General features: G+C 44.0%; 3 protein-coding genes across 7 annotated transcripts in view; 1 reads left to right on the top strand and 2 right to left on the bottom strand.

Annotated features, from left to right (window-relative positions):
- The window catches only part of LOC124048313 (armadillo repeat-containing protein 8-like), a 28,366-nt gene extending 18,964 nt beyond the window's left edge, over window positions 1-9,402 (bottom strand). For both annotated transcript variants that reach the window (XR_006841201.1, XM_046368966.1), the window contains exons 1-5: window positions 9,371-9,402; window positions 9,116-9,225; window positions 4,132-4,208; window positions 3,023-3,094; window positions 2,528-2,916 (exon numbers count right to left, since the gene is read on the bottom strand). Coding sequence is in view for 1 of the 2 variants with exons in the window: in XM_046368966.1 (XP_046224922.1) it covers window positions 2,528-2,916; window positions 3,023-3,094; window positions 4,132-4,208; window positions 9,116-9,175 (598 nt within the window). In the remaining variant the exon portion in view is untranslated. The remainder of the gene's footprint in view (window positions 1-2,527; window positions 2,917-3,022; window positions 3,095-4,131; window positions 4,209-9,115; window positions 9,226-9,370) is intronic.
- dbr1 (debranching RNA lariats 1) lies at window positions 8,996-18,423 on the top strand. 4 transcript variants are annotated; one of them, XM_046369001.1, is made up of 9 exons: window positions 8,996-9,242; window positions 10,009-10,257; window positions 10,525-10,649; window positions 10,810-10,890; window positions 11,190-11,275; window positions 11,363-11,587; window positions 12,069-12,146; window positions 12,372-12,517; window positions 17,432-18,423. In XM_046369001.1, exons 2-9 carry the CDS (start codon window positions 10,061-10,063, stop codon window positions 18,204-18,206), a joined length of 1,713 nt encoding a protein of 570 aa, XP_046224957.1. In that variant the 5' UTR covers window positions 8,996-9,242; window positions 10,009-10,060; the 3' UTR covers window positions 18,207-18,423. The 4 variants fall into 4 exon arrangements, with proteins under 4 accessions (XP_046224957.1, XP_046224967.1, XP_046224940.1 ...); XM_046369011.1 differs by lacking the exon at window positions 8,996-9,242 and adding an exon at window positions 9,263-9,356; XM_046368984.1 differs by lacking the exon at window positions 8,996-9,242 and adding an exon at window positions 9,382-9,678.
- A 555-nt stretch (window positions 18,424-18,978) lies between these two features.
- Window positions 18,979-26,370, bottom strand: rab5b (RAB5B, member RAS oncogene family). The gene is made up of 6 exons (XM_046368953.1): window positions 25,958-26,370; window positions 24,248-24,512; window positions 23,884-24,035; window positions 21,721-21,843; window positions 21,495-21,588; window positions 18,979-21,299 (listed from the first exon to the last, which is right to left on the bottom strand). The coding sequence occupies exons 2-6, from the start codon at window positions 24,408-24,410 to the stop codon at window positions 21,175-21,177; spliced, it is 657 nt and encodes a 218-aa protein (XP_046224909.1). The 5' UTR covers window positions 24,411-24,512; window positions 25,958-26,370; the 3' UTR covers window positions 18,979-21,174.
- Between the last annotated feature and the right edge of the window lie 775 nt (window positions 26,371-27,145).

The raw sequence follows: 27,145 nt of genomic DNA, 5'->3' as shown, positions 1-27,145 counted from the left end.
GTGATGAGCTTTAAGGGCACTATGGTGTTGAACGCTGAGCTGTAGTGAAGGAGTAGCATTCTCTCGTAGGTGTTCCTTTTGTCCAGGTGGGAAAAGGAAGGGTGGAGTGCAATAGAGATTGCATCATCTGTGGATCTGTTTGGGCGGGTTACCTTAGTGTTCTTGGGCACAGGGACTATGGTAGTCTGCTTGAAACATGTTGGTATTACAGACTCAGTCAGGGACAGGTTGAAAATGTCAGTGAAGACACTTGCCAGTTGGTCAGTGCATACTTGGAGTACACGTCCTGTTAATCAGTCTGGCCCTGCGGCCTTGTGAATGTTGACCTGTTTCAAGGTTTTACACACATCAGCTGTGGAGAGCGTGATCACACAGTCTTCTGGAACCGCTGATGCTCTCATGCATGCTTCAGTGTTGTTTGCCTCGATGCCAGCATAGAAGTAATTTAACTCATCTGGTCGACTAATGTCACTGGGCAGATCGCGGCTGAGCTTCACTTTACAATAATATTTTGAAGATAAATACACAATGCAGAGGATGAGAGGACAAGAGTACTAAACTAAATATAGTACTAATGGTCAATAGGGAATTGTCAACGTAAATAGGAGTTGGGTTTCAGTTCAACAGCTATTTAAAATCTGTGAAAGGTCACTCCTGAACTCAGAGCTACATGCGCTACATTCCGTACATTGTGTCGGGAACAGGATACTTGTTATTTGGCCATGTGGTACTGCAAGGTCTTCTCATTGGTTAACCCTAGACTAGGGTGGGGGGTTATAAATGGGAGACTGAACATCTACCTCCCAGCACAACATCTTGATTTGTCCTTTTCAAATAAACCTATTGTCATCCCCCTGATTTGCTTTGGAGTTTGTGTTATTGAAGAAAAACATCAATTGCTAACACCTTTGTAGTCTGTAATAGTTTGCAAGCCCTGCCCCATCTGATGAATGTCGGAGCCGGTGTAGTACGATTCAATCTTAGTACTGTTTTGATGCTTTGTCTATTTGATGGTTCGTAGCAGGGCATAGCGGGATCTCTTATAAGCTTCCGGGTTAGAGTCCCGCTCCTTGAAAGTGGCAGCTCTACCCTTTAGCCCAGTGCAGATATTGCCTGTAATCCATGGCTTCTGTTTGGGTTATGTACGTACAGTCACTGTGGGGACGACGTCCTCAATGCACTTATTGATAAAGCCAGTGACTGATGTGGTGTACTACTTAATGCCGGAAGAATCCCAGAACATATTCCGGTCTGTGCTAGCAAAACAGTCCTGTAGCTTAGCATCTGCATCATCTGACCACTTCTTTATTGACTGAGTTACTGGTGCTTCCTGCTTGAGTTTTTGCTTGTAAGCAGGAATCCGGAGGATAGAATTATGGTCAGATTTGCCAAATCGAGGGCAAGGCAGAGCTTTGTATGCATCTCTGTGTGTGGAGTAAAGGTGGTCTAGAGTTCTTTTCCCTCTGGTTGCACATTTAAAATGCTGGTAGAAATTAGGTAAAAATAGATTTCAGTTTCCCTGCATTAAAGTCCCCGGCCACTAGGAGCGGCGACTCAGGATGAGCATTTTCTTGTTTGCCTATGGCCGTATACAGCTCGTTGAGTGCGGTCTTAGTGTCAGCATCGGTTTGTGGTGGTCAATAGACAGCTACGAAGAACATAGATGAAAATTATTTTGGTAAAGACTGTGTGGCACAGCTTATCATGAGATACTCTAACTCAGGCAAGCAAAACCTAGAGACTTCCTTACTATTCGATTTTGTGCACCAGCTGTTTTTTACAAATATACACAGACCGCCACCCCTTGTCTTACCGGAGGCTGCTGTTCTATCCTGCCGATACAGTGTAAAACCCGCCAACTGTATGTTATTCATGTCGTCGTTCAGCCACGACTCGTTGAAACATAAGATGTTACAGTTTTTAATGTCCCGTTGGTAGGATATACGTGATCGTAGTTCATCTATTTTGTTATCCAATGATTGTACGTTGGCTAATAGGACTGATGGTGAAGGCAGATTACCCACTCGCCGTCGGATCCTTACAAGGCACCCTGACCTACGTCCCAGATATCCCTGTTTCTTTCTCCTGCGAATGACGTCCGACTCATTAAAGAAAGAATCTTCTTCCAGTACGGGGTGATTAATCTGTCCTGATATCTAGAAGCTCTTTTCAGTCATAACAGACGGTGGCAGAAACATTATGTACAAAATAAGTTACAAATAACGTGAAAAAACACACTCAATAGCACAATTGGTTAGGAGACCGTGAAACGGCAACCATTTCCTCCGGCGCCATTATCTGTTTGTTGTTTCCCTATTGTTTGCAGTGTGTGTGTGTGTGTGTGTGTGTGTGTGTGTGTGTGTGTGTGTGTGTGTGTGTGTGTGTGTGTGTGTGTGTGTGTGTGTGTGTGTGTGTGTGTGTGTGTGTGTGTGTGTGTGTGTGTGTGTGTGTGTGTGTGTGTGTGTGTGTGTGTGTGTGTGTGTGTGTGTGTGTGTGTGTGTGTGTGTGTGTGTGTGTGTGTGTGTACCTTGCAGCAGAGCAGGGATGATGTGACAGTCCACCAGGGACTTGATGTTGTTCTCTGTGCCCATGGCCAGACTGCCCAGTACCACCACACACTCTGTCCTCAGCACCACCGCACCCTTTGTCCTCAGTTCTGAGCCCAGCAACACAACACACTCTGTCCTCAGATCTGAGCCCAGTACCACCACACCCTCTGTCCTCAGATCTGAGCCCAGTACCACCGCACCCTCTGTCCTCAGTTCTGAGCCCAGTACCACCGCACCCTCTGTCCTCAGTTCTGAGCCCAGTACCTCTGTCCTCAGCACCACCGCACCCTCTGTCCTCAGTTCTGAGCCCAACACCTCTGTCCTCAGCTCAGAGCTGGATAAGCCCTGCTGGAGCAGGTACAGTAACCTGGGGGGAAGGAAGGACAGACTCCGTGAGAGAGAGAAAAAAAGAAGACAGGAAAAGAAGGGAGGTGAGAGAGGAGAACGAAGGTAAGGAGGAAAGTGAGAGATACCTGGGCACAGCTCCCAGGACAATCAGGTTGGCTTTCTGTTTGTTGTTTCCGATGACAGCATTCTTCATGTCACTGTGAACACAAACAGAGAGTCAGATGTGTGGCGCTCCCTCAGCATGTTACCAACAGCCACAATAACGACACTTGTCAGAGTTCATCCACAGTATAATTCCTATCACCAGCGCTAAATACGTCTAAACACTATGGCTAACTAACGTCTACAGGCTCAGGTGAGAAGCATCAGTGCTGCTCCAGCTTGTTAATGTATTGCTTTGAGAGGATAGAATAATGATTATAAACTGGGTGGTTTGATCCATAAATGCTGATTGGATGAATGCCGTGGTATATCAGACCGTATACCACGGGTATGACAAAACATTACATTTTTACTGCTCTAATTATGTTGGTAACCAGTTTATAATAGCAATAAGGCACCTCAGGGTTTGTTGTATATGGCCTGTATACCACGGCTAAGGGCTGTATCCAGGCACTCCGCGTTGTGTCGTGCATAAGAACAGCCCTTAGCCGTGGTATATTGGCCATATACCACACCCCCTCGGGCCATATTGCTTAAATATCACACACCATTTATATAAGCCAATAACTTATGAAAAGTTATCCAGAGTACAGAATTCTAACTGTGGTTCGCCAAATGATGAGACCCTATAGAATGTAATGCATGTGATATAAAGATACTAGTAGTTAATGGAGTGGAATAGCCATGAGCTGGCAGAGGCCAGTGGAAAAGAACAGCTGCACCAGTCAGGTAGTGATGCGGCCAGCTGCCTAAAACCGTAACCAGAGCGGGCCTCGGAGAAAAAAATAAAGATGAAGCAGACTGACTGATCACAAACAAAGTGGTCTAAGCAGCTCTCACTGAGCTCACACTGGGCATTCAGACTCACACAAGGACAGACACAGAGGTTGTGTCCCAAATGGCACCCTATTTCCCATAAGGCTCTGGTCAAAAGTAGTGCACTAAGTAGAGGAAAGGGTGCCATTTGGGACAAAAAAAAACAAAGAGGGACAGTGACAGGACAAATGTAAAATGTTCCTATAGTAAGACATAGGCTAATACAACACAAGGTCATGTATTATAATGTACTTACATGACTCCCTGCAGCACTTTCTGTGGATCGGGGTGGAACAGCCGGTCAACATAATGGCGGCTGGTGGCCGTGACCTCCTGCATGGTGACACAAGAGAGAACAACAGTGAGTCGGCACTGGCCTCCCTCCTCATCCCACCACTGATGCCAACCACACACACACTCAGCAGTCAGGACTAGTCTGGGCCAGACAGATTCGGCATCACAGAAAAGCCCCTCCTAACTATACAACTGGTCAACAGGCACTAGGCTACACTCGTCAAGCTGTAAACTCATCCAGAGCACGAGACGGCCGTATGCCACTTAATAACTTTATCATCGAGTGGTGGGGACTGTCCAGAACTTTCCGCATTACTCACTATGTGAAATACACTACATGACTAAAAGTATGTGGACACCTGGGCCCAAATTCACAAACTCTTAAGAAGAAATGTCTTCTTTAATGCAATTTTTTTACTTAAGAAACTTCTTACTTTTTTTCCGTAAGTAGTGTTTTGTGAATCCGACCCCTGCTCGTCAAACATCTCATTCCAAAATCATGGGCATTAATATGGAGTTGGTCCTCCCTTTGCTGCTGTAACAGCCTCCACTCTTCTAGGATGGCTTTCCACTAGATGTTGGAACATTGCTGCGGGGACTTGCTTCCATTCAGCCATAAGAGCATGAGTGAGGTCGGGCACTGATGTTGGGCCTGGCTCGCAGTTGGAGATACAATATTTTTTTTCTTAACAGCAAATCAATACAAAAAGTACATGGGAACACAAGTATATATAAAGAATATAAAAATGACATTTGGGCTAGGGGCGGGGCTAGGGGATACAATATCACATTACACAAGGACCTTTAAGGACATACACACATTCATAATTCTAACAGCTTTTTTGTTGGCAGAGGTTTTAATTGTCTTAAAATATAGTTAAATTTCTTTTTGCAAGGTAATAAAAGGTGTTGTTTTGTTTGTAAATGTACATTTGTGAATATGAAATTTGGCCAAAAGAGAAATTAAATGAATTACGTAAAATAGTTTCAACTTATTTCTATGATAAGTAAAGAATACAAGCAGTATATCTCTTCATAACAGTGTAAAATCTTCATAAATGTGTTCAATTATAAATCTACTGATGTCTTGCCACAGATTCCTTTCATGAATACAATGCAACACTGTTTCTGAGTGGTAATTACAAAAGGTACAATTTGATTTAGTTTTTTTCATGTAGTGGTTGGCAGGATAATATTTATGAATAATTTTAAAAGAAACTTCCTTCTTAAGGATCGGACCCTTTTTTCCCTCCAAATTTCACCTAAAATGACATACCCAAATATAACTGCTTGTAGCTCAGGACCTAAAATGACATACCCAAATATAACTCCATGTAGCTCAGGACCTAAAATGACATACCCAAATATAACTGCTTGTAGTTCAGGACCTAAAATGACATACCCAAATATAACTGCTTGTAGTTCAGGACCTAAAATGACATTCCCAAATATAACTTCTTGTAGTTCAGGACCTAAAATGACATACCAAAATATAACTGCTTGTAGCTCAGGACCTAAAATGACATACCCAAATATAACTGCTTGTAGCTCAGGACCTGAAGCAAGGATATGCATATTCTTGATACCATTTCAAATCAAATCAAATTTTATTATTCACATACACATGGTTAGCAAAGTTAATGCGAGCGTAGCGAAATGCTTGTGCTTCTAATTCCAACCGTGCAGTAATATCTAACAAGTAATCAAACAATTTCATAACAACTACATTATACACACAAGCGTAAAGGAATGAATAAGAATATGTACATATAAACATATGGATGAGCGATGGCCAAAAGGCATAGGCAAGATGCCCATGTACTTTTTGTATTGATTTGTTGTTAATAAAAAATATGAAAAAACATCAATTGGAACGCCGAAGCGAGCCAGGCCCAACAGTGCCCGACCTCACTAATGCTCTTGTGGCTGAATGGAAGCAAGTCCCTGCAGCAATGTTCCAAAGGAAACACTTTGATGTTTGTGGAAATGTGAAATTAATGTCGGAGAATATAACACATTAGATCTGGTAAGAGATGACACAAAGTAAAAAGTGTTTGTGTTTTTTGTTCCATCATCTTTGAAATGCAAGAGAAAGGCCACAATGTATTATTCCAGCTTTCAACCATTGCATTTATGTTCAAAATGTTGTATCAAGTCTACCCAAATGTGCCTAATTGGTTTATTAATACTTTTTCAAGTTCATAACTGTGCACTCTCCTCAAACAATAGCATGATGTTATTTCACTATAATAACTACTGCATATTGGACAGTCCAGGTAGATGAACAAGAATTTAAGCTTTCTGCCCATATCAGATATGTCTACATCCTGGGCAATGTTTCTGGGGGCAGCATTCCGATTCATCCCAAAGGTGTTCGATGTGGCTGAGGTTGAGGGGGGCGTTTCCTGCATGATAACTTAAATCTCAAGCCATCTTATTAACGTTAACTTTATAAAGTGTGTAGCTAGCTAGATGTTCGGTATCTTGGTGAACCTTAACGCTTCGAACACACCGACAGTGTCATTGCGCAAATAGTACGCAGCATCATCTGGATATGTGTGCAACAAAAGTTCAACATTCACCTTCTGCTCCCATTTCTGTCAACCCGTCTACACATACAGTTTTACACATACATTCGATAAATCCAACATTTGCACCACACCGAACGCACTGCAATGCTGCAAGGATTTATGTGAATTTATCAAAATGCCTTTCAGTCAGTTGACCATGAATTGTTGCTAGCTAGACTCAGAAACATTGGTCTGAGTGAAGGGGTAGTAAATTGGTTTAGGAACTATCTTTCTGACAGAACACAATGTGTTATATACTGACAATCACAGGTCTAGCTTTCTTGAGATTAATAGAGATGTGCCCCAGGGATCCATTTTAGCTTCTCAATGTTTATTAATGATTTGGGAAATGGGATGCAACCAGCAAAGTTACATCTATATGCAGATGATACAGTTATATATTCATGTGCTCCTTCTCTGGTTCAGGCTGTTGAAGAGCTCCAGACTGCTTTTCAGTCACTGCAGGCCTCCCTTTATGGTCTCAAACTGGTCTTGAATATACAAAAACTGAATTCATGACCTTTACCAGAGCTAGAACTCTGCCAGAGAACATTGGCATTGTCACATCTGGTGGCTTATCCATTGGAAAAGTGTCATCCTACAAATACTTAGGTATTTGGTTGGATGACAAATTGTCCTTTAGAGTTCATGTGGATAATCTTGTGACAAAGCTTAAATTGAAATTGGGTTTTTATTTTTGTAAAAAGGCTTGCTTCCAGCTTATGGCTAGTAAGAAGCTTATTCAGGCCACTTTTCTCTCTGTAATTGATTATGGTGACCTGTTGTATATGCATGCAACCGCCTCCGTCTTAGACTGCACGATAAGCAGAGTCCATTCTTGCGCATTATTACCAATGCCAAGTCACTCACCCGCCATTGCACATTGTCCAACCTACCATTTGGTACCTCACTTTATATGCGCAGAATAATACATTTGTATGTGTTCATCTACAAAGCCTTTTTGGGTAAACTCCCTATTTAACTGTGTAGTCTGGTCTCCTTACCATACCCGATCTGATAGGTGGTTGCTACTTAAAGTCCCCAGGACATTCACAGTATGAGGCAAGACTGCCTTCTCTTCTTGTGCACCAGACGCATGGAATCATCTACAATCCATGCTCCATCTCGATATGTTAGTGCCACTGAATTAATTTAAAATATTGAAGGGAGACTCTGTTACAGAGGACTGTAAAAAATGATTTTTTTAGTCTGGATCAGGTTGTATGTTTCAATTCTGTAATGTATTGATCGTTGCTGCCTTCTTGGCCTGATCTCCCTTGGAAAAGAGACTCTGGGTCTCAATAGGCTTTTCCCGGTTAAATAAAAGGTAAAATTTTTATAAACAAGGCAAACCCCGCATTTCAATAGGAAATGGATGTAATTGTGGTGTACAAAGTCCAATAACACTGTCGGTGTGTTCGAAGCGTAAGCAAAGTGCTAACGTTAAAGTTTGAATAAGTAGCGTCTCGATCACAAAACTGACAGCAGTTGGCACCGAAAGCGTCATTTCATTTTGGTACACCAGAATTACATTCATTTCCAATGAAATACTGTGTTTGCCTAGCAGCAACAGTTGCAGTGTGTTCATTGTGGTGCATAGTTGCATTTATCGAATGTATGCGTCAAACTAGTAGACGGGTTGACAGAAATGGTAGCAGAAGGTGAATGTTGAACTTTTGTCGCACACACATCCAGATCATGCTGCGTCCTGTATTGCGCCAAACGCTGTCGGTGTGATCGAAGCATAACGCCCAGGAAGCTTAGATTCAAACTCCCATTTACCAGCTCTGCAAGCGTTATGTCAAAATACGTTTGTTTACACCAAATATGGAGTTTCGCTGTACTTTCAAAAATCGTCTAAAGATAAAATGTACAAACAACCCGGGGGGGGTCATCTTCCGCACCTCCAATGTATTGAGCTGTTCTAGACTTCCAACCTGTGCGCGGCAGTAATGAGTGATTTGCAGATAGCAGTTGAACCAGTGTCTAAGTAGATAGCTGTAAAATAACCCTAGTTACTCTAACTAACTAGCGGTTGGTTCCAGTTAACTAGCATAACCTTTTGATTGCATCGTTAACGTTTTGTGCAATAAAGTTGTTAGCTACAGGTTTGTGGATTTTTCATCCTAATTGGATTCACATAAAATGTGTCACCGGTTGCTAACTAACTCATTCCGGGTGACAGTCGGGAGACCGCCCTTGCTAGCTAGATGCAGTACATGTTGCAAAGCCTGTGCTAACTAGCAGCAACTTCAGTGCATGTCGTCAAAGACATTGCTATTGATGAGACACACAAACAGCGTTTCACTATCCAATGTACTGAATAATGCACAGAAAACGTTAGTATTTATTCAATAGTATAAGTGGGACACTCACAGATAACACGCTGATGCGGAGAGGGGCCTCCAACAAGCACGCCATCTCTCTTCCCCCCATCGAGCCCCAATCCGAGCAGCACTTTCCGAATACCCCGCCCTCCAGACCAGCTGCTCAGATTTAAAAAGTAAATATAGCTTAATCACACAACACTTCAGAATAAGTTAGTATATGATGGGTTATGTCGAGTGTCTTTGGTCTGTTTGAGCCACAAATATAGTTTCCTTTTCTAATGAAACTAGTATGTATATTTACCAACTGGCTACATTGTAGATGATCGAATGTCAATTTGTAAATCAAGTAAATTTAGCTTCTAAACGCGCAGGTTGGAGATTGAAGCATGGCTGATTAAGACGCGATTGTTATAAGCATTTATGTGCATACAACAAATATTTGTATTCGTAAAGAAGTGCTGGTATTGGGAAGTATTACAGTTTGGGATAATGTATAGGTGTTTGACTATTTGTAAATTATTTTGATTGTGGAAAGTGCTACCTACGAATCCATCAGTCGATTTACTTTGGGGGATATTGGAGCATGCGCTGAGGTCTAACTACGCGGAGGTGGGAAAAACGTTCCGAGTCATACATTTTGGTTGAGATAAACAGAACAAACCAACATAATCATGGTGGCTAGTTAGCTAACTCTATCGTAACGTCAAAGTGCAAAAGACGAGAAACAATTGAACATGTTAGTTTGATTTGACTAGTGATTGCATTGCATGCATCTCTTAGCCAGGACAAGTCTACAACCCCGGACAGTGGACGTGTGATAGCTAGCAGTTATCTACTGGAGCTAGTAGCAATCAATTAACACAAATTATTGAGCTAATATGCTAACTTGCTACATTGTATTTTATTCAATTATATAATCGTCTTCCTCATATAATTCAGCTCAGCACAGAAAAAGAAGGCCCTTACGGGAGTCTACAGCCAATCATCAGCCATGAAAATAGCTGTGGAAGGGTGTTGCCATGGAGAGCTGGATAAGATCTATGAGACGATTGGCTACCTGGAGCAGAAGGAGGGGGTGAAGGTAGACCTGCTGCTGTGTTGTGGAGACTTCCAGGCTGTGAGGAACGAGGGGGACATGAAGTGCATGGCTGTGCCGCAAAAGTACAGGCAGATGCAGACCTTCTACAAGTTAGTACCTTCCTATCACCTCTGCTCTCTCTTTCATGTAGGGCCAGGAGTTTTTCCTGAACCCCGCATGACCTGATCCTGGAAAAACTCTAGACCTTACCTTACTCTGAGAGATGACTGTTGACCCCTATGTCTTTAGATGCCATAGGAATCAACAGCCAGGTGGGTTAAATGGGTTAAGCCCAACCCTGTCAGTACTACTTATGGTTCCTTTAGTTTAAGGGACAATCTGTTGTATTTCTGATGGTTGTATCTTGGTTCGTGCAGGTACTACTCTGGAGAGAAGAAGGCTCCGGTCCTGACTATCTTCATCGGTGGGAATCACGAGGCCTCCAACCATCTCCAGGAGCTCCCGTACGGGGGCTGGGTGGCTCCCAACATCTACTACATGGGTAAGACCTTACCTTCACACTCTGGCTACGAAGCTAAAACACATATTACAAGTTCCATGGATTGCTCTCTCAATGCCACTTGTCAATCAGGAAATTCGGGAGCGTTCACTTGCCCAAAAATGTTAATCTAATAATAACAGTGTATATGGTCTTCCATCAGGTTATGCTGGTGTTGTGCGCTACAAAGGAGTAAGGATAGGTGGCTTGTCTGGAATCTTCAAAGGGCATGATTACAGGAAAGGTGAGGTCATAAAGGAGTAAGGATAGGGGGCTTGTCTGGAATCTTCAAAGGGCATGATTACAGGAAATGTGAGGTCATAAAGGAGTAAGGATAGGGGGCTTGTCTGGAATCTTCAAAGGGCATGATTACAGGAAAGGTGAGATCATAAAGGAGTAAGGATAGGGGGATTGTGTGGAATCTTCAAAGGGCATGATTACAGGAAAGGTGAGGTCATAAAGCTCTAGTAGATGTTCTCCTGTCTCTGCAAATGTGTTGCAGCTCAACTGTCTATAAAATGTAATCAATGCTCTTTTTTTCAGGACATTATGAGTTCCCTCCATATAACCCAGAAACTCTACGCAGTGTTTACCACATCAGGAACATCGATGTCTTCAAACTCAAACAGGTGACTACCACTCACAGGGTTAATACGTCATATGTCCCCCTATTATTATCATATGTCATATTATGTCCCCCCCTATTTTACCACTAGATCCAGATGCCTGTGGATGTGTTCCTGACCCATGACTGGCCTCGTGGGATCTACCATTACGGCAGCACAGGGGAGCTTTTGAGGAAGAAGAAGTTCCTGAGGCAGGAGGTGGAGTCCAACACACTGGGTAGTCCTGCAGCAGCAGAGCTCCTGGCCCACCTGCAGCCTAACTACTGGTTCTCTGCGCACCTCCACGTCAAGTTCGCTGCCCTAATGCAGCACCCGGTGAGCTGAACTTGAGACAGTTGAGACAGTTGAGACAGTTGAGACAGTTGAGAGAGAGAGAGAGAGAGAGAGAGAGAGAGAGAGAGAGAGAGAGAGAAGAGAGAGAGAGAGAGAGAGAGAGAGAGAGAGAGAGAGAGAGAGACTCTCTGCCGTGCACATTCAAAGTTTGGATTCTTTCTGATTAATTTGAATTTAATATTCTGTGATTGTCTCATGATGTGTTGATTCAGCACTGACATTATTTTCCCACACCAACATCTTCTTTCTCCTGATTGTATATCTAATGTATGTGCTGTCAGATCACATAACTGATATTGTATATCTAATGTATGTGCTGTCAGATCACATAACTGATATTGTATATCTAATGTATGTGCTGTCAGATCACATAACTGATATTGTATATCTAATGTATGTGCTGTCAGATCACATAACTGATATTGTATATGCAGCACTGTTTATATCACTGCTCTCTCTTTAGGCCAAAGTTGATGCTGCCCCCCGCACTACCAAATTCCTCTCACTGGATAAGTGCCTCCCATACAGAGACTTCCTACAGGTGAGAGGGGGGGGTGATTAATAGAGAGGGTGATGACATAGATGTGAAGGGAATATGTTCTGGTTTCATAGATCCAGATTAAACCTACTTTTGAATGGAGAATCTTTTCATATTGGTCTGTGAAACAGCTTGCGTGCGTGCAGGTCTTATTTTGCCTAGTATTTGCTACAGGCGTGTTCTCTGTAGTGCATGAGTTGATGCTGACTTGTAGGGTGTGTGTTTCAGATCGTAGAGGTAGCAGACAGGCCAGGATCGTCCCAGGGTCTGGAGTATGATCCAGAGTGGCTGGCCATCCTCAAAGCGACAGACAGCCTGCAGAATGTCAGCCCTAATTACTGGAACCCCCCGCAGAACAACGGCCTGCACACAAGGTCAGACACACACCTCTCTTTCTCTCACTGGCTCTCACATACTACACACACCTCTCTCTCTCATACTACACACCTCTCTCTCTCATACTCTCTCTCTCATACTACACACACCTCTCTCTCTCATACTACTACACACACATACCACACACCTCTCTCTCATACTACACACACCTCTCTCTCTCATACTACACACACCTCTCTCTCTCATACTACACACACCTCTCTCTCTCATACTACACACACCTCTCTCTCTCATACTACACACACCTCTCTCTCTCATACTACACACACCTCTCTCTCTCATACTACACACACCTCTCTCTCTCATACTACACACACCTCTCTCTCTCACATACTACACACACCTCTCTCTCTCATACTACACACACCTCTCTCTCTCCATACTACACACACCTCTCTCTCTCCATACTACACACACCTCTCTCTCTCCATACTACACACACCTCTCTCTCTCTCTCAATTCAATTCATTATTGGCATGGGAAAGCATGGGAAAGCAAGTGAGGTAGACAACATACAAAGTTATATATATACAATGGACAAATAGTTAAAGGACACAAGCTAAAATAAATAACCATAAATATGGGTTGTATTTACAATGGTGTTTGTTCTTCACTGGTTGCCCTTTTCTCGTGGCAACAGGTCACAAATCTTGCTGCTGTGATGTCACACTGTGGAATTTCACCCAGTAGATATGGGAGTTTTTCAAAATTGGATTTGTTTTTGAATTCTTTGTGGATCTGTGTAATCTGGGGGAAATATGTCTCTCTAATATGGTCATACATTGGGCAGGAGGTTAGGAAGTGCAGCTCAGTTTCCACCTCATTTTGTGGGCAGTGAGCACATAGCCTGTATTCTCTTGAGAGCCATGTCTGCCTACGGCGGCCTTTCTCAATAGCAAGGCTATGCTCACTGAGTCTGTACATAGTCAAAGCTTTCCTTAATTTTGGGTTAGTCACAGTGGTCAGGTATTCTGCCGCTGTGTACTCTGTGTTTAAGGCCAAATAGCATTCTAGTTTGCTCTGTTTTTTTGTTAATTACTTAACACATTGGAAAGAATTCTTTTTGTTTTCTCATGATTTGGTTGGGTCTAATTGTGCTGCTGTCCTGGGGCTCTGTAGGGTGTGTTTGTGAACAGAGCCCCAGGACCAGCTTGCTTAGGGGACTCTTCTCCATGTTCATCTCTCTGTAGGCGAGGGCTTTGTTATGGAAGGTTTGTGAATTGCTTCCTTTTAGGTGGTTGTAGAATTTTAACGGCTCTTTTCTGGATTTTGATAATTAGTGGGTATCGGCCTAATTCTGCTCTGCATGCATTATTTGGTGTTTTACGTTGTACACGGAGGATATTTTTGCAGAATTCTGCGTGCAGAGTCTCAATTTGGTGTTTGTCCCATTTTGTGAAGTCTTGGTTGGTGAGCGGACCCCAGACCTCACAACCATAAAGGGCAATGGGCTCTATGACTGATTCAAGTATTTTTAGCCAAATCCTAATTGGTATGTTGAAATTTATGTTTCTTTTGATGGCATAGAATGCCCTTCTTGCCTTGTCTCTCAGATCGTTCACAGCTTTGTGGAAGTTACCTGTGGCGCTGATGTTTAGGCCAAGGTATGTATAGTTTTTTGTGTGCTCTAGGGCAACCGTGTCTAGATGGAATTTGTATTTGTGGTCCTGGTGACTGGACCTTTTTTGGAACACCATTATTTTGGTCTTACTGAGATTTACTGTCAGGGCCCAGGTCTGACAGAATCTGTGCATAAGATCTAGGTGCTGCTGTAGGCCCTCCTTGGTTGGTGACAGAAGCACCAGATCATCAGCAAACAGCAGACATTTGACTTCGGATTCTAGCAGGGGGAGGCCGGGTGCTGCAGACTTTTCTAGTGCCCGTGCCAATTCGTTGATATATATGTTGAAGAGGGTGGGGCTTAAGCTGCACCCCTGTCTAACCCCACGACCCTGTGTGAAGAAATGTGTGTGTTTTTTGCCAATTTTAACCGCACACTTGTTGTTTGTGTGCATGGATTTTATAATGTCATATGTTTTACCCCCAACACCATTTTCTATCAGTTTGTATAGCAGACCCTCATGCCAAATTGAGTTGAAGGCTTTTTTGAAATCAACAAAGCATGAGAAGACTTTGCCTTTGTTTTGGTTTGTTTGGTTGTCAATTAGGGTGTGCAGGGTGAATACATGGTCTGTTGTACGGTAATTTGGTAAAAAGCCAAATTGACATTTGCTCAGTACATTGTTTTCATTGAGGAAATGTACGAGTCTGCTGTTAATAATAATGCAGGGGATTTTCCCAAGGTTACTGTTGACACATATTCCACGGTAGTTATTGGGGTCAAATTTGTCTCCACTTTTGTGGATTGGGGTGATCAGTCCTTGGTTCCAAATATTGGGGAAGATGCCAGAGCTAGGTATGATGTTAAAGAGTTTTAGTATAGCCTATTGGAATTTGTTGTCTGTATATTTGATCATTTCATTGAGGATACCATCCACACCACAGGCCTTTTTGGGTTGGAGGGTTTTTATTTTGTCCTGTAACTCATTCAATGTAATTGGAGAATCCAGTGGGTTCTGGTTGTCTTTAATAGTTGATTCTAAGATCTGTATTTGATCATGTATATGTTTTTGCTCTTTATTCTTTGTTATAGAACCAAAAAGATTGGAGAAGTGGTTTACCCATACATCTCCATTTTGGATAGATAATTATTCGTGTTGTTTGTTTAGTGTTTTCCAATTTTCCCAGAAGTGGTTAGTCTATGGATTCTTCAATTACATTGAGCTGATTTCTGACGTGCTGTTCCTTCTTTTTCCGTAGTGTATTTCTGTATTGTTTTAGTGATTCACCTTAGTGTAGGCGTAGACTCAGGTGTTCTGGGTCTCTATGTTTTTGGTTGGACAGGTTTCTCAATTTCTTTCTTAGATTTTTGCATTCTTCATCAAACCATTTGTCATTGTTGTTAATTTTCTTCGGTTTTCTATTTGAGATTTTTAGATTTGATAGGGAAGCTGAGAGGTCAAATATACTGATAAGATTTTCTACTGCCAAGTTTACACCTTCACTATTACAGTGTAACGTTTTACCCAGGAGATTGTCTAAAAGGGATTGAATTTGTTGTTGCCTAATTTGTTTTTTGGTAGGTTTCCAAACTGCATTCCTTCCATCTATAGCATTTCTTAATGTTACTCAGTTTCGTTGGCTTTGATGCCTCATGATTGAGTATTGCTCTGTTTAAGTAGACTGTGATTTTGCTGTGGTCTGATAGGGGTGTTAGTGGACTGACTGTGAACGCTCTGAGAGATTCTGGGTTGAGGTCAGTGATAAAGTAGTTCACAGTACTACTGCCAAGAGATGAGCTATAGGTGTACCTACCATAGGAGTCCCCTTGAAGCCTACCATTGACTATGTACATACCCAGCGTGCGACAAAGCTGCTGGAGTTGTGACCCGTTTTTGTTGGTTATGTTGTCATAGTTGTGCCTAGGGGGGCATATGTGGGAAGGAATGCTGTCACCTCCAGGCAGATGTTTGTCCCCCTGTGTGCTGATGGTGTCAGGTTCTTGTCCGGTTCTGGCATTTAGGTCGCCACAGACTAGTACATGTCCCTGGGCCTGGAAATGATTGATTTCGCCCTCCAGGATGGAGAAGCTGTCTTCATTAAAATATGGGGATTCTAGTGGGGGGATATAGGTAGCACACAGGGGGACATTTTTCTCTGTTAGGATAATTTCCTTTTGAATTTCTAGCCAAATGTAGAATGTTCCTGTTTTGATTAATTTAATGGAGTGAGTTAGGTCTGCTCTATACCAAATTAGCATACCCCCTGAGTCCCTTCCCTGTTTCACACCTGGTAGTTTGGTGGATGGGACTACCAGCTCTCTGTAACCTAGAGGGCAACCAGTGGGTCTGTTTCCTTTATATCAAGTTTCTTGCAGGATGACAATGTCTGTATTACCGATTTCTTTGGTGAAGTCCGGGTTTCTGCTCTTCAGGCCAAAGGCAGATGACCTCAGGCCTTGGATATTCCAGGATGATATAGTGAATGCTTTTTGTTCCATAGAGTGTCCAATGTTGTTGGTCGTGGTTTGGCCTCAGGCCAGTAAGTGTGAGCAGAGCCTGCTGAGCATCTGGTACATGCCATTGGCTTGGGCAAGTGTGAGAGTGGGGGTTGGGCCTGTTTGCCCGCTCACTGCCTGGGCGTATGTGTGGCTTCCATGTTGAGGCCCTCTTTGCGGGGGTGGGGTGCATGGGGTGGGCAGGAGTGGCATAGGTCTGATCTGAGGGTGCCTAAATGGGGTGTGGTCATGGTTGACGTGGGGGGGTGTTGATTGGTCGGGGTGTGGATGTGTCTGGGTGTGCGGTGGTCTGGATGTAATTCCTATTGGCGTGGGTCCTCTATGTGTAGGTCCAGGGGGGGGGGGGGTCCTGCAGGTCTGGGAGGGTGTCTCGCTCCCATACTACATGCAATTCTCTCTCTCTCTCATACAACACGCTCTCTCTCTCTCTCTCTCTCTCTCTCTCTCTCTCTCTCTCTCTCTCTCTCTCTCTCTCTCTCTCTCTCACACTTAATCAATCACTTTTTTTGTCGCCATCTCTCTCACACACATTAAACCCTGCTATCTCGCATACATACACACACTGCTATCTCTCATACATACACCCCCACACACACATTAAACCCTGCTATCTCGCATACATACATCCCCACACACACATTATACCCTGCTATCTCGCATACATACACACACATTAAACCCTGCTATCTCGCAGACATACACCCCCACACACACACATTAAACCCTGCTATCTCACATACATACACCCACACACACACACACTTGTAATGTGCTGCTCATGATCTGTGTCTACCTACTTCTGTATGTTGTCCAGGTGGGACTTCAGTGCTTCTGAGGCAGCCATGATGGAGGCTGTGGGTGACCTGGGGGGTGAACTGTCTATCCCTGACAACTTCTGCCTGACCGTGCCAGCTTACGACCCTGCCCGGCCACAGCCCCATGCCCACCCCAGCTACAGCACCAACCCGCAGACCACCGAGCTCTGTGCCACCCTGGGTCTCAGAGACATCTATGCCCAGGTTGGGCAGGGAGGGTATGGGGGCCAGATAGGCACCCCAGAGCTGGAGGATGATGAAGCCCAGAGTGGAGATGAATCCAGTGAGTACCCTAGTGACACCTCAGGCCTGTCCAGCTCATACAACCCTGATGAGATCACCATAGAGGATGAGTGGGAGGAGGAGGAGGGAGGAGAGAAAGAGGGAAGGGGGAAGAGCCCTGATGCAGTGGTCCCAGAGGGGGAAGCGGGGGAGGCAGGGGGGAGACGGGACTCGGGGCCTCCCTCTAGAGAGCTGCCCCCCAGCCGCATGGTTCTGACCATGCCTGAGCCCAAATCAGACCCTGCTCCTCCCTCACGCCTGTCCCTCAACCTACCTCCTCCCTCACGCCTGTCCCTCAACCTACCTCCTCCCTCTCACTCCTCACCTCCGAAAAAGGATGAGGAGGAAGAGGAGGAGGAGCCCCATGTCCGGATCCCTAAGCGCACCAGTGGGGAGACGGGGGACCCTATCAGTACAGGCAGCACCCCTAGGATCAAACGCAGGAACCAGGTCATCTACACTGCAGTGGACGATGACGAGAGTGAGGACTAGGGCTGGAACTTGACCCAGGTTTCAGGGGGAAGTGTTGTCAAATAGAAGATTCTTATTATCTCCTTTTTATATTGCTATTGTCCTTCAATGCAAACCAGAGTTTTTTTTAGTATAGGGAGAGTGGAGAATCCCTGATGGAAATGTATTTTTTTAAGTCTGTTCAGTTCCTTTTTTTAAAATTCTGAAATAAAGAAAATGGTGATTTTAAGAAAAAAAAGTTTAATTTCAGATGAGGCACACTGTTTCCTCAGTAGTTTTCCACTGTGGGTCAACTTCAAAAGGGCTGTGTTGGGAAACAACAAAGGGTTAAGAACATGAATATGTGTGTACACCAAATAGTCAGAAACCCATTTTGAACTTTAACCTTTGACATCTTTACTTTAGCCAGAAGTCCAAATTCAATTTCCTGTTCGCCGTTTAATCGGTCCACGAGATATGACTCTTTTATACAAATGCACAGATAAGAGGGTCCATGGACAACTTCATAACTGGCCAGGGTTTCCCCAACTCGGTCCTGGGGCCCCTCCCTGGGTGCACGTTTTGGTTTTTGCTCCAGCACTACTACACAGCTGATTCAAAATAATTCAAGCTTAATGAGTTGGTGATTTGAATCAGCTGTGTAGTGCTGGGGCAAAAACCAAAACGTGCACCCAGGGAGGGGCCCCAGGACCTGTGGTTCCTGAGCTCTTTAGCAGACCCCCCCCCCAACCACAACACACACACAAAAAACTACAGTTTCACCACTGACTAAACCATTGAGACATACTATCGATTCAGTCACTGACTGCACACATGGCGCAATAGCACATCTTTATTGAACAACGCTTTACAGAGGTGCTGATGGGAGTTCAGTTTTTCCCCCACATTGTGTGAACTTTATTATTACACACAACCTGTGATCAGGGAGTTAATGAATGAGTGACTCATGGATTCATCAGTTAATCATGATGAGCCCATGAAACAACTAGTTTTTAAATTAAGTAGAGCTCATCACATCGATTAGGGTCCTTAGTTAGCGATTCATTCCAGGATGACATGGGTATTCTAGTCAGTAAAATCAAACACAAACAAAACGGGTTCAATACAATTAGGTGAGAATACATGGTGTATTTGACAAGAGTTCAAAGGGCAGACTGACAGACAACGTGCAGGCAGCTAATGGTTACAGGGATGTGCTTTACTTGGACTGCTACCTACTGAACACACCCCAGAGCAAACTCACAAAGCACACAGGGGGAATAAAACAGAGTAGGCACTTTGTTGTTTTTCAAACCCCTTGTAAGCACCCTTATTATTCTTAGCTAAACATGCGCAATTCCAAAACGACCCCCCTATCACCTACCTACCTCCCTGTAGATCTGAAACAAATGGAGTGTTAGAAGCAATATGGCAAACATAAATCCACCCAGTCGATCAGTCGACAAGGTGAAGCAAACATGCCTTCTCTCATCCATCCAGACCTATATGGAATGTCTAGGGGTTATGTGTTAATGGAGTCCATCAACAGAGTGGGTAGCTCTGTATTCACAGCTGTCCGTCTCCAAACCAGTGCTTTGAACAGCATCGGCTCGTTAGTCAGTCATTAAAAGCGTTATCACATTGTTTTCATTTACATCAACTCTTACGCAGTAAGACACAGGACAAACGAGGAACAGAAGAACATAGCATGTATATCATGGCCCATGCATTCACAACATGACAGGCAAGATACAATGGTTTCCTAACTACAGGACTTCATCCCTAGAGGGGTTTGTAGCCTGGTCCCAGATCGGCTTTTTCTGTCTAGCTCCGCGATCATTGTCAACCATAGGGACTTGGCAATGACCGCACAAACAGATCTGAGACCAGGCTAGCGTTTTGAGATCCTACTATATATTATCACTCAGGAGAGGCAAGGATTTTCTCCTGACCAGGAGACACTGCAGCCCTGGATATCACTGCAGTAACCAGGGTTTTCCAAGCTCGGTCCTGGGCCCCCTGGCTGTGTAGTGCTAGGGCAACAAAACACGCACCCAGGAGGGGCCCAGGAAGGAGTTTGTGAAACGCTGCACTAGACAGTGGATTGATTGTTAGAAACAGCGGTGGTCTCCAGCGAGGGCCAGACTCAGACATGGCATAGAGCAGACTCACTCTGTACTGTGGGTTCTTCAGTGTATATCTACTGTACATATGTGGGTGGAGGTGAGATCGAGGACGAGGGGCCTGGATGATACCAGACTGGCATTGGCACCATGATGTCTCGCAACACCGCTGCTCTGAGGAGTATTAATAATAATAATATAGCCTAGGGGAAATAAATGAGGCCAGAGGAAATAAGGGCATCAGAAGAGGCCGTGAACTGTGTTTCCCTCCCTCTCATGCGGTTGTGGGTAAACTGTGCCATCTGACATGGGTTATTCTATCTGTGGCAACCGGGAAGTGTCTGGAATGGCTCAGGCCAAGGCTTCAGGATTTAGGTTGTTCAGGCAGCCTGGGGCCCATGCTAGAGGGGGTGATGAGGGGGCATTCAGGACAGCAGTAATGGGAATACTTTGGGGGAGTGTGACCTGCATCCCATTCCCTCTTTTCCCCCCTCATCCCTTAAGACTCCCTCGCTCCAGCTCTCCTTTCTTCCCTCTCTGCCACTCAAGAACCGACACTGCAGCGATTGCATAATGAAATGGAACCATGATTGAAATGAATCGAGACAGACAGAAGGCAAAACAACATCCACGATTAGTGCTAAATAATATAGTCTTGTCACACTCACTCTTTCTTCCTGTCTGTCAGTCTTTATCAGACCTCTGTCTGTCAGAAATCTATCTGGCTTCGCAAAAGACAACCGTCCTGTTCCGACTCTTTCCCTATGTCTCTATCTCTCTGTGGCTGACAGGGTAGATGGGAGGGAGGGTGGAGGTTTGAAGAGGGTGCCCCCTTGCCCGACCCCAGAGGTTGGGAGCAGGGATGGCAGGGTGGAAGTGGAGCAGTCCTAGTTCCCTCCTCCTCCTCCACAGCAGGATCGGGTGTTGTGGGCATCAGGGTCCTGTAGGTTCACTCCTCTGTGTCGTGCTGCGTGTGTAGGGTTCTGGGTGTCTGTTTTTGGCATCTTTTTGGCTGCAGAGACAGTGGAACACACTGTTACTATTCTGACCTAGTTCTAACTAGGGCCTGGGGTTTTTTCTTGGGCAGGTCATGTTGTCATGAAAAACTTAACAAATGTTTTGTTTATTAGGTCAACAATTGAAATGAACAAAAATCTTGTCACCTATAAGTATCCCTATAGATTGATGGGGGAAGATGGAAGCTTACCAATGGCCAGGAACAGATCGTTGACATTCATGGCCGTCTTGGCAGAGGTCTCCATGAAGAGAAGCCCAGTGTCTTCACAATAAGTCTGGGCCTCCTGTCAGACAGGAGGCAACAAGCCATCAGTATTGGGAATCCCCAGTGTTTTAGAATTCACATTTGATATAGTATTTTGTCAGTGTATAGGGACGACCATAACATGTTACTGAGTCAGTGTAGAGTACAGTACCTCGTACTCCACTAGTCTCTTCTCAGCCAGGTCCGCCTTGTTCCCTGCCAAAGCGATGACAATGTTGGGGCTAGCCTGCCTCTGTAGCTCCTTCACCCAGGCTTTGGCTCGCTCAAACGTCTCCTACAGGAGGGCAAAGCAGAGGCCATAGGAGAGGGGCGAGTTGGTGAGAAAGAGGGAGTCAGATACAGTGCAACATTTAAATAACATGGCAATGTTCACACGATAGAGGGCTAGAGCGTCTATACAGTACAATGGGGCGATTCCACGGCAGCAGAAAATATTGGTATCTCAGATTGTTCTGGCAGTTCTCACATAGGAAGGTTCTTTGAAATGCTTTTTACATTTGTATCACAAGCCATTTAAAATTTTAAAAACATGGTGAAAGTGGCCATTTTAGGCCCTTTTTATACCTGTACATTACTCCTGTCAGACCCTATGATCTGTGAACCGTACAGGATACAGACAGCAGCTTGATGTCATTATACTATAAGACCCTATGATCGGTGAACCGTACAGGATACAGACAGCAGCTTGGTGTCATTATACTAGAAGACCCTATGATCTGTGAACCGTACAGGATACAGACAGCAGCTTGGTGTCATTATACTATTCCTTAGGAGGAATTTTGCCTCTTGGTCGGCCGTCACTTGCGTAGTAAAAAAAAAAAAGTTAAAAAAGGTTCAATAAAATATACTCCTTATAGTGTGCTTTAAAAATGTAATTTTGCACATTCATTTATTCAACATCAAAAAATCTGTAATCTCAAAAGACATTGTTTGGAACAATATCCTCTACAAGTACATCACACTTCCAGAGTGGGCTCTCTGCTAATTCTGAAGGTATGACATTTATATGGACACCAGCAATACAGTGAATTGTAAAGGGATTCAAAGGGAACTCCCTCCCACTGCTGGTGATTTGCTGAATGTGCAATGCTAAAGGAGGGCTGTGATTGGTTAATGACCTAGAATGTCAATTTCTATGTATAAAATGGGTCATATCATTTATAGTACCAGAGAGCAACTCTTGAAATGTGATGTGTTTTAAGAGTACTGTTACAATGTGTCTAGAAAATAAGCTACGCCAAAAAAGGAAGTTGAGATATTAATATTTGTAATGTTGAATAAATGAACATTTTTATTTCTGAATCTTGACACTCCATATTTGAGAGAACACTATAAGGAGTATAATGACACCAAGATGTCTGTATCATGTACGGTTCACACATCATAGGGTCTTATAGTATAATGACACCAAGCTGCTGTCTGTATCCTGTACGGTTCACAGATCATAGGGTCTTATAGTATAATGACACCAAGATGTTGTCTGTATCATGTACGGTTCACAGATCATAGGGTCTTATAGTATAATGACACCAAGATGTTGTCTGTATCCTGTACGGTTCACACATCATAGGGTCTTCCAGGAGAAAGGTATACACTTAGCATATAAAACATTAAGAGGACCTGCTCTTTCCATGACAGACTGACCAGGTGAATCCAGGTGAAAGCTATGATCCCTTATTGATGTCACTTGTTAAATCCATAGATGAAGGGGAGGAGACATGTTAAAGAAGGATGTTTAAGCCTTGAGACATGATTGTGTGCGTCTGCCATTCAGAAGGTGAATGGGGAAGACAAAATATTTAAGTGCCTTTTGAATAGGGTATGATAGTAGGTGCCAGGCGCACCGGTTTGAGTCAAGAACTGCAACGCTTCTGGGTTTTTCACACTCAACACTTTGTTTCCCATGTGTATCAAGAATGGTCCACCAGCCAACTTCACACAACTTTGCATTGGAGTCAACATGGGCGAACATCCCTGTTGAATCATTTTGACACCTTGTAGAGTCCAGGCCCCAACGAATTGAGGCTGTTCTGAGGGCCAAATGGAGGGGTTCAACTCAATATTAACAATGTGTTCCTAATGTTTGGTACGGTCAGTGTATGTCTAAAATTGGCCATTTCATCATGATCTTCTCAAAAATGGTTTGTGATACAAATGTAAAAGCATGGTAAACATCCTTCCTCCCAATGAAGTTTCTATCAGATACCAAACATATGTTCTGTTCCTGCTGGCATGGAATCACCCAATACATTTATTTACTCCTTAAGTTAGCTCTGAAAATGCAGCTCTGTGGTGCGCTGAATGATGCCTGTACCGGCTTGGTGATGTCAAAGACCACGATGGCAGCCTGTGCCCCGCGGTAGTACATGGGAGCCAGACTGTGGTAGCGCTCCTGTCCCGCCGTGTCCCAGATCTCAAACTTCACAGTGGTGTCGTCTAGACACACAGACTGGGCCAGGAATGCAGCTGAGACAGAGAAGACGAGAGAGTGAATGTAAAACTAATTATGTAAAACTCAACCCTTTCATCTCAGCAAACCTTCCCTTCTTGGTCCAGGAATAAAACTCTGTGTTTTTAACAGAAGATTTTGTCACTCCAGGAACAGAGTTGCCCAACCCGGATCTGGGGCAAACTGTGTGCCAGTCAACTTCTCTCCTCCCCCTCCCCTCTCTCCTCACCTCCAATGGTGGTCTCCTGGAACTCATCAAACTGTCCCTTGACGAAGCGCAGCACCAGGCTGGACTTGCCCACAGCCATGTCTCCCAGCAACACCAGTTTAAACTGGCATATCTTTGTCTGGGGCAGCATGCAGTTGGGCCGGCCACTCCCTCTGGTAGCCATGGTGACAGAGATGAGGAGGGCGGGAGCCTCCCAGTGATGGGAGCTCAGACTACAGGGGACTCTGGGACGTGAAGTCTTTCTCCAACTCTCCTCTTCTTCTCTCTGCAGATGAGAGAAGATTTTATTTTTGTATTTAAAAGATCCCCATTCCTGGGGTTCAAGATCCTCTTCCTGGGGTCCAAACAAATGAAGGCAAAAACATTATTACACATCTAAAATACAACATTTATAATACCACTATATATATATATATATATATATAATAAAACTGTGTGTGTGCGTAAACGTGTGTGTGTCCTCACAGTCCACATTGTTCCATAAGGTGTAGTGTTATTTATTTGATCTGATTTTACTGCACGAGTTACTTGATGTAGAATAGATATGAGAACAGAACAGAGGGAACTGGTAATTGACAATGCTGGTAATGGACAATGCTGGTAATGGACAATGCTGGTAATGGACAATGCTGGTAATGGAAAAAGGAAAGATTGGCTCAAATGACAGCAGGTTACACCGAGGCCTGTACTCTGGGGCAGTGTGTCACAGCATCATCGGACTGAGCTTCATGTCATTGCAGGCAATCTCAACACTGTGCATTACAGGGAAGACATCCTCCTCCCTCATGTGGTACCCTTCCTGCAGGCTCATCCTGACATGACCCTCCAGTATGACAATGCCACCAGCCATACTGCTCATGATGTGCGTGATTTCCTGCAAGACAGGAATGTCAGTGTTCTGCCATGGCCAGCGAAGAGCCCAGACCTCAATCCTATTGAGCACGTCTGGGACCTGTTGAATCAGAGGGTGAGGGATAGGGCCATTCCCCCCAGAAATGTCTGGGAACTTGCAGGTGCCTTGGTGGAAGAGTGGGGTAACATCTCACTGCAAAATCTGGTGCAGTCCACAAGGAGATGCACTGCAGTACTTAATGCAGCTGGTGGCCACACCAGATACTGACTGTTACTTTTGAGCCTCCCCCCCTCCCTGTTGTTGACAGTGAGAGGATGTTTCTTTTTTTGCTGAGTTTATTTATTATAGCGATATAAATTAACCGCCATAGGGGTCATTGAGAGGTCGAAACATGGGACTGGCTTCTGCTGTTCCTGGTCCATTTGATAGAACGAATGTACCTGGTCATGTCAGTCGCGCGCACCAACAACGGCGAGTTGATGTCCCACTCCCCACTGTCACATTCATCCAAAAGCTGGAATTTCGCCAGGCAGCGAGCTATTGTCATTTCAGTGGAGTGACAGCACGCACAGCTCAAACCCCGTATGCCATTGTTTTTCATTATCTGTTAAGCATTTAGCTGTATATTTTATTTTACATCGGGGTATGAATATTAAAATATGCGCTATGCAGGTATCGTCAGTTTTATCTGTAAACTGCTGTATCTCCGTACAGAATGGACTCCGTTGAAGCCCAGTCACTTTGCTGCGGTTAAGCCAAATCCGCCCCAGCTCTGGTTCGACGGCCGTCTCACTTTCATTCTTGCAGCTCCACATCCCATATGTACACTCGGGGAGTAGAAAAATATGAATACATACCAGTGACGATATCGGCGCTCTCTGAAACGATCAAAGGTCCCCGTCTTGAGACTGTTGACAATATATCAGCTGGTAAAACGACTATTAACACTTCCTGCAAATTCGCGCAGTCGCAGTCAGTGTCGCACTCTCGATTTTCTTAAACGGATAGATAACCGCATTCCTCCACGTTTTAGTTCGTCAGGTGCAAAGGCCCGCAGTCTCAAAACAGACTGTTTTTCATTACCAAAAATATGTCTTTAAACTGTTTCTTTACAACCGCATCAGAACAGAACTGCAGTAGCTAATACATATAGGTTGGGTTGTAATTTGATGCCTCCGTATCTGAATGGTCTATTGTGCCTATTATGGAAATGTATAATCACAACAAAATAATTCAAAGCTAAATGAGGACCATTGTACATGAGGTGTACACATGTAGAGAATGGACTTCGCCTCGGCTACCTACCTTTAATCAGACGCAGCGGAAAACGACTGCCCCCTCGCATTGAAGAGTTCAAATTGAAGGCTAACCGCGGTACTGCAGGCATTGTTTCAGAAAACAGATTGCCCATTATATTAAATTGTGAAATTATAGTGAATGGGGTAATGGCGATCCTCGTGGTCAATATTCGTGGATATCCGTCTATAAAAACAATTCGAACACAATCGTGGTACAAATAATTGCTTCTATTTCACCAGATGTATTTCCTTAACCAATTACTTTAAAATCCCACACAGACGAAGTAAAAAGGATAATTGAGTTGATAATGGCAGCCTGCAGTACCCCCGTCTTCTTCATCTTGAGATACTCAATGAGAGGGGCAGCAGATTACATTGGTTAAGATTTAGATGGTTTTTATTTTGTCACATGCACAGGGTCGCAGATGTAGTTGCAGTGTACAGTGAAATACTAAAGCTCCGAGAGTGCAAGTGTGAATGAAACAATAATACAAAAATAATAATATTCTCATGTTTACAAATGTTCAGTAGTGGTGGAGCTGCCGTATCAGGCTGTGATGCAGCCCGCCAGTATGTTCTCAATGGTGCTTCTGTAGAACATTGAGGGCACTCTGGGACATTTTGAATTTCTTTTGCCTTGGTGTGTGTGTTCCCAAACAAGGACCAGTTGCGCTCTGAGACAGCTGATGTTGGTGGGATTTGGAGGATGATGGAGGCAACAGGGGAAAGAGCCTCAGATCCACAAAG

This window comes from Oncorhynchus gorbuscha, linkage group LG01, assembly GCF_021184085.1.
Source record: "Oncorhynchus gorbuscha isolate QuinsamMale2020 ecotype Even-year linkage group LG01, OgorEven_v1.0, whole genome shotgun sequence".
Classification (NCBI taxonomy): Eukaryota; Metazoa; Chordata; class Actinopteri; order Salmoniformes; family Salmonidae; genus Oncorhynchus; species Oncorhynchus gorbuscha.
Note: the sequence above shows the minus strand (reverse complement) of the source record. Positions and strands in the feature narration are given on the sequence as shown.

Bases quoted from the DNA above. Each gene is read 5' to 3' on its own strand.
- dbr1 (XM_046369001.1), top strand. From the start codon at position 10,061: ATGAAAATAGCTGTGGAAGGGTGTTGCCATGGAGAGCTGGATAAGATC. The intron at 10,650-10,809 runs GTAAGACCTTAC...GTCTTCCATCAG, and splicing joins TCCCAACATCTACTACATGG to GTTATGCTGGTGTTGTGCGC. The intron at 12,518-17,431 runs GTCAGACACACA...TATGTTGTCCAG, and splicing joins AACAACGGCCTGCACACAAG to GTGGGACTTCAGTGCTTCTG.
- rab5b (XM_046368953.1), bottom strand. From the start codon at position 24,410: ATGGCTACCAGAGGGAGTGGCCGGCCCAACTGCATGCTGCCCCAGACA. The intron at 24,036-24,247 runs GTGAGGAGAGAG...TCTCTGTCTCAG, and splicing joins CCAGGAGACCACCATTGGAG to CTGCATTCCTGGCCCAGTCT. The intron at 21,589-21,720 runs GTACTGTACTCT...CCTGTCTGACAG, and splicing joins AGAGACTAGTGGAGTACGAG to GAGGCCCAGACTTATTGTGA.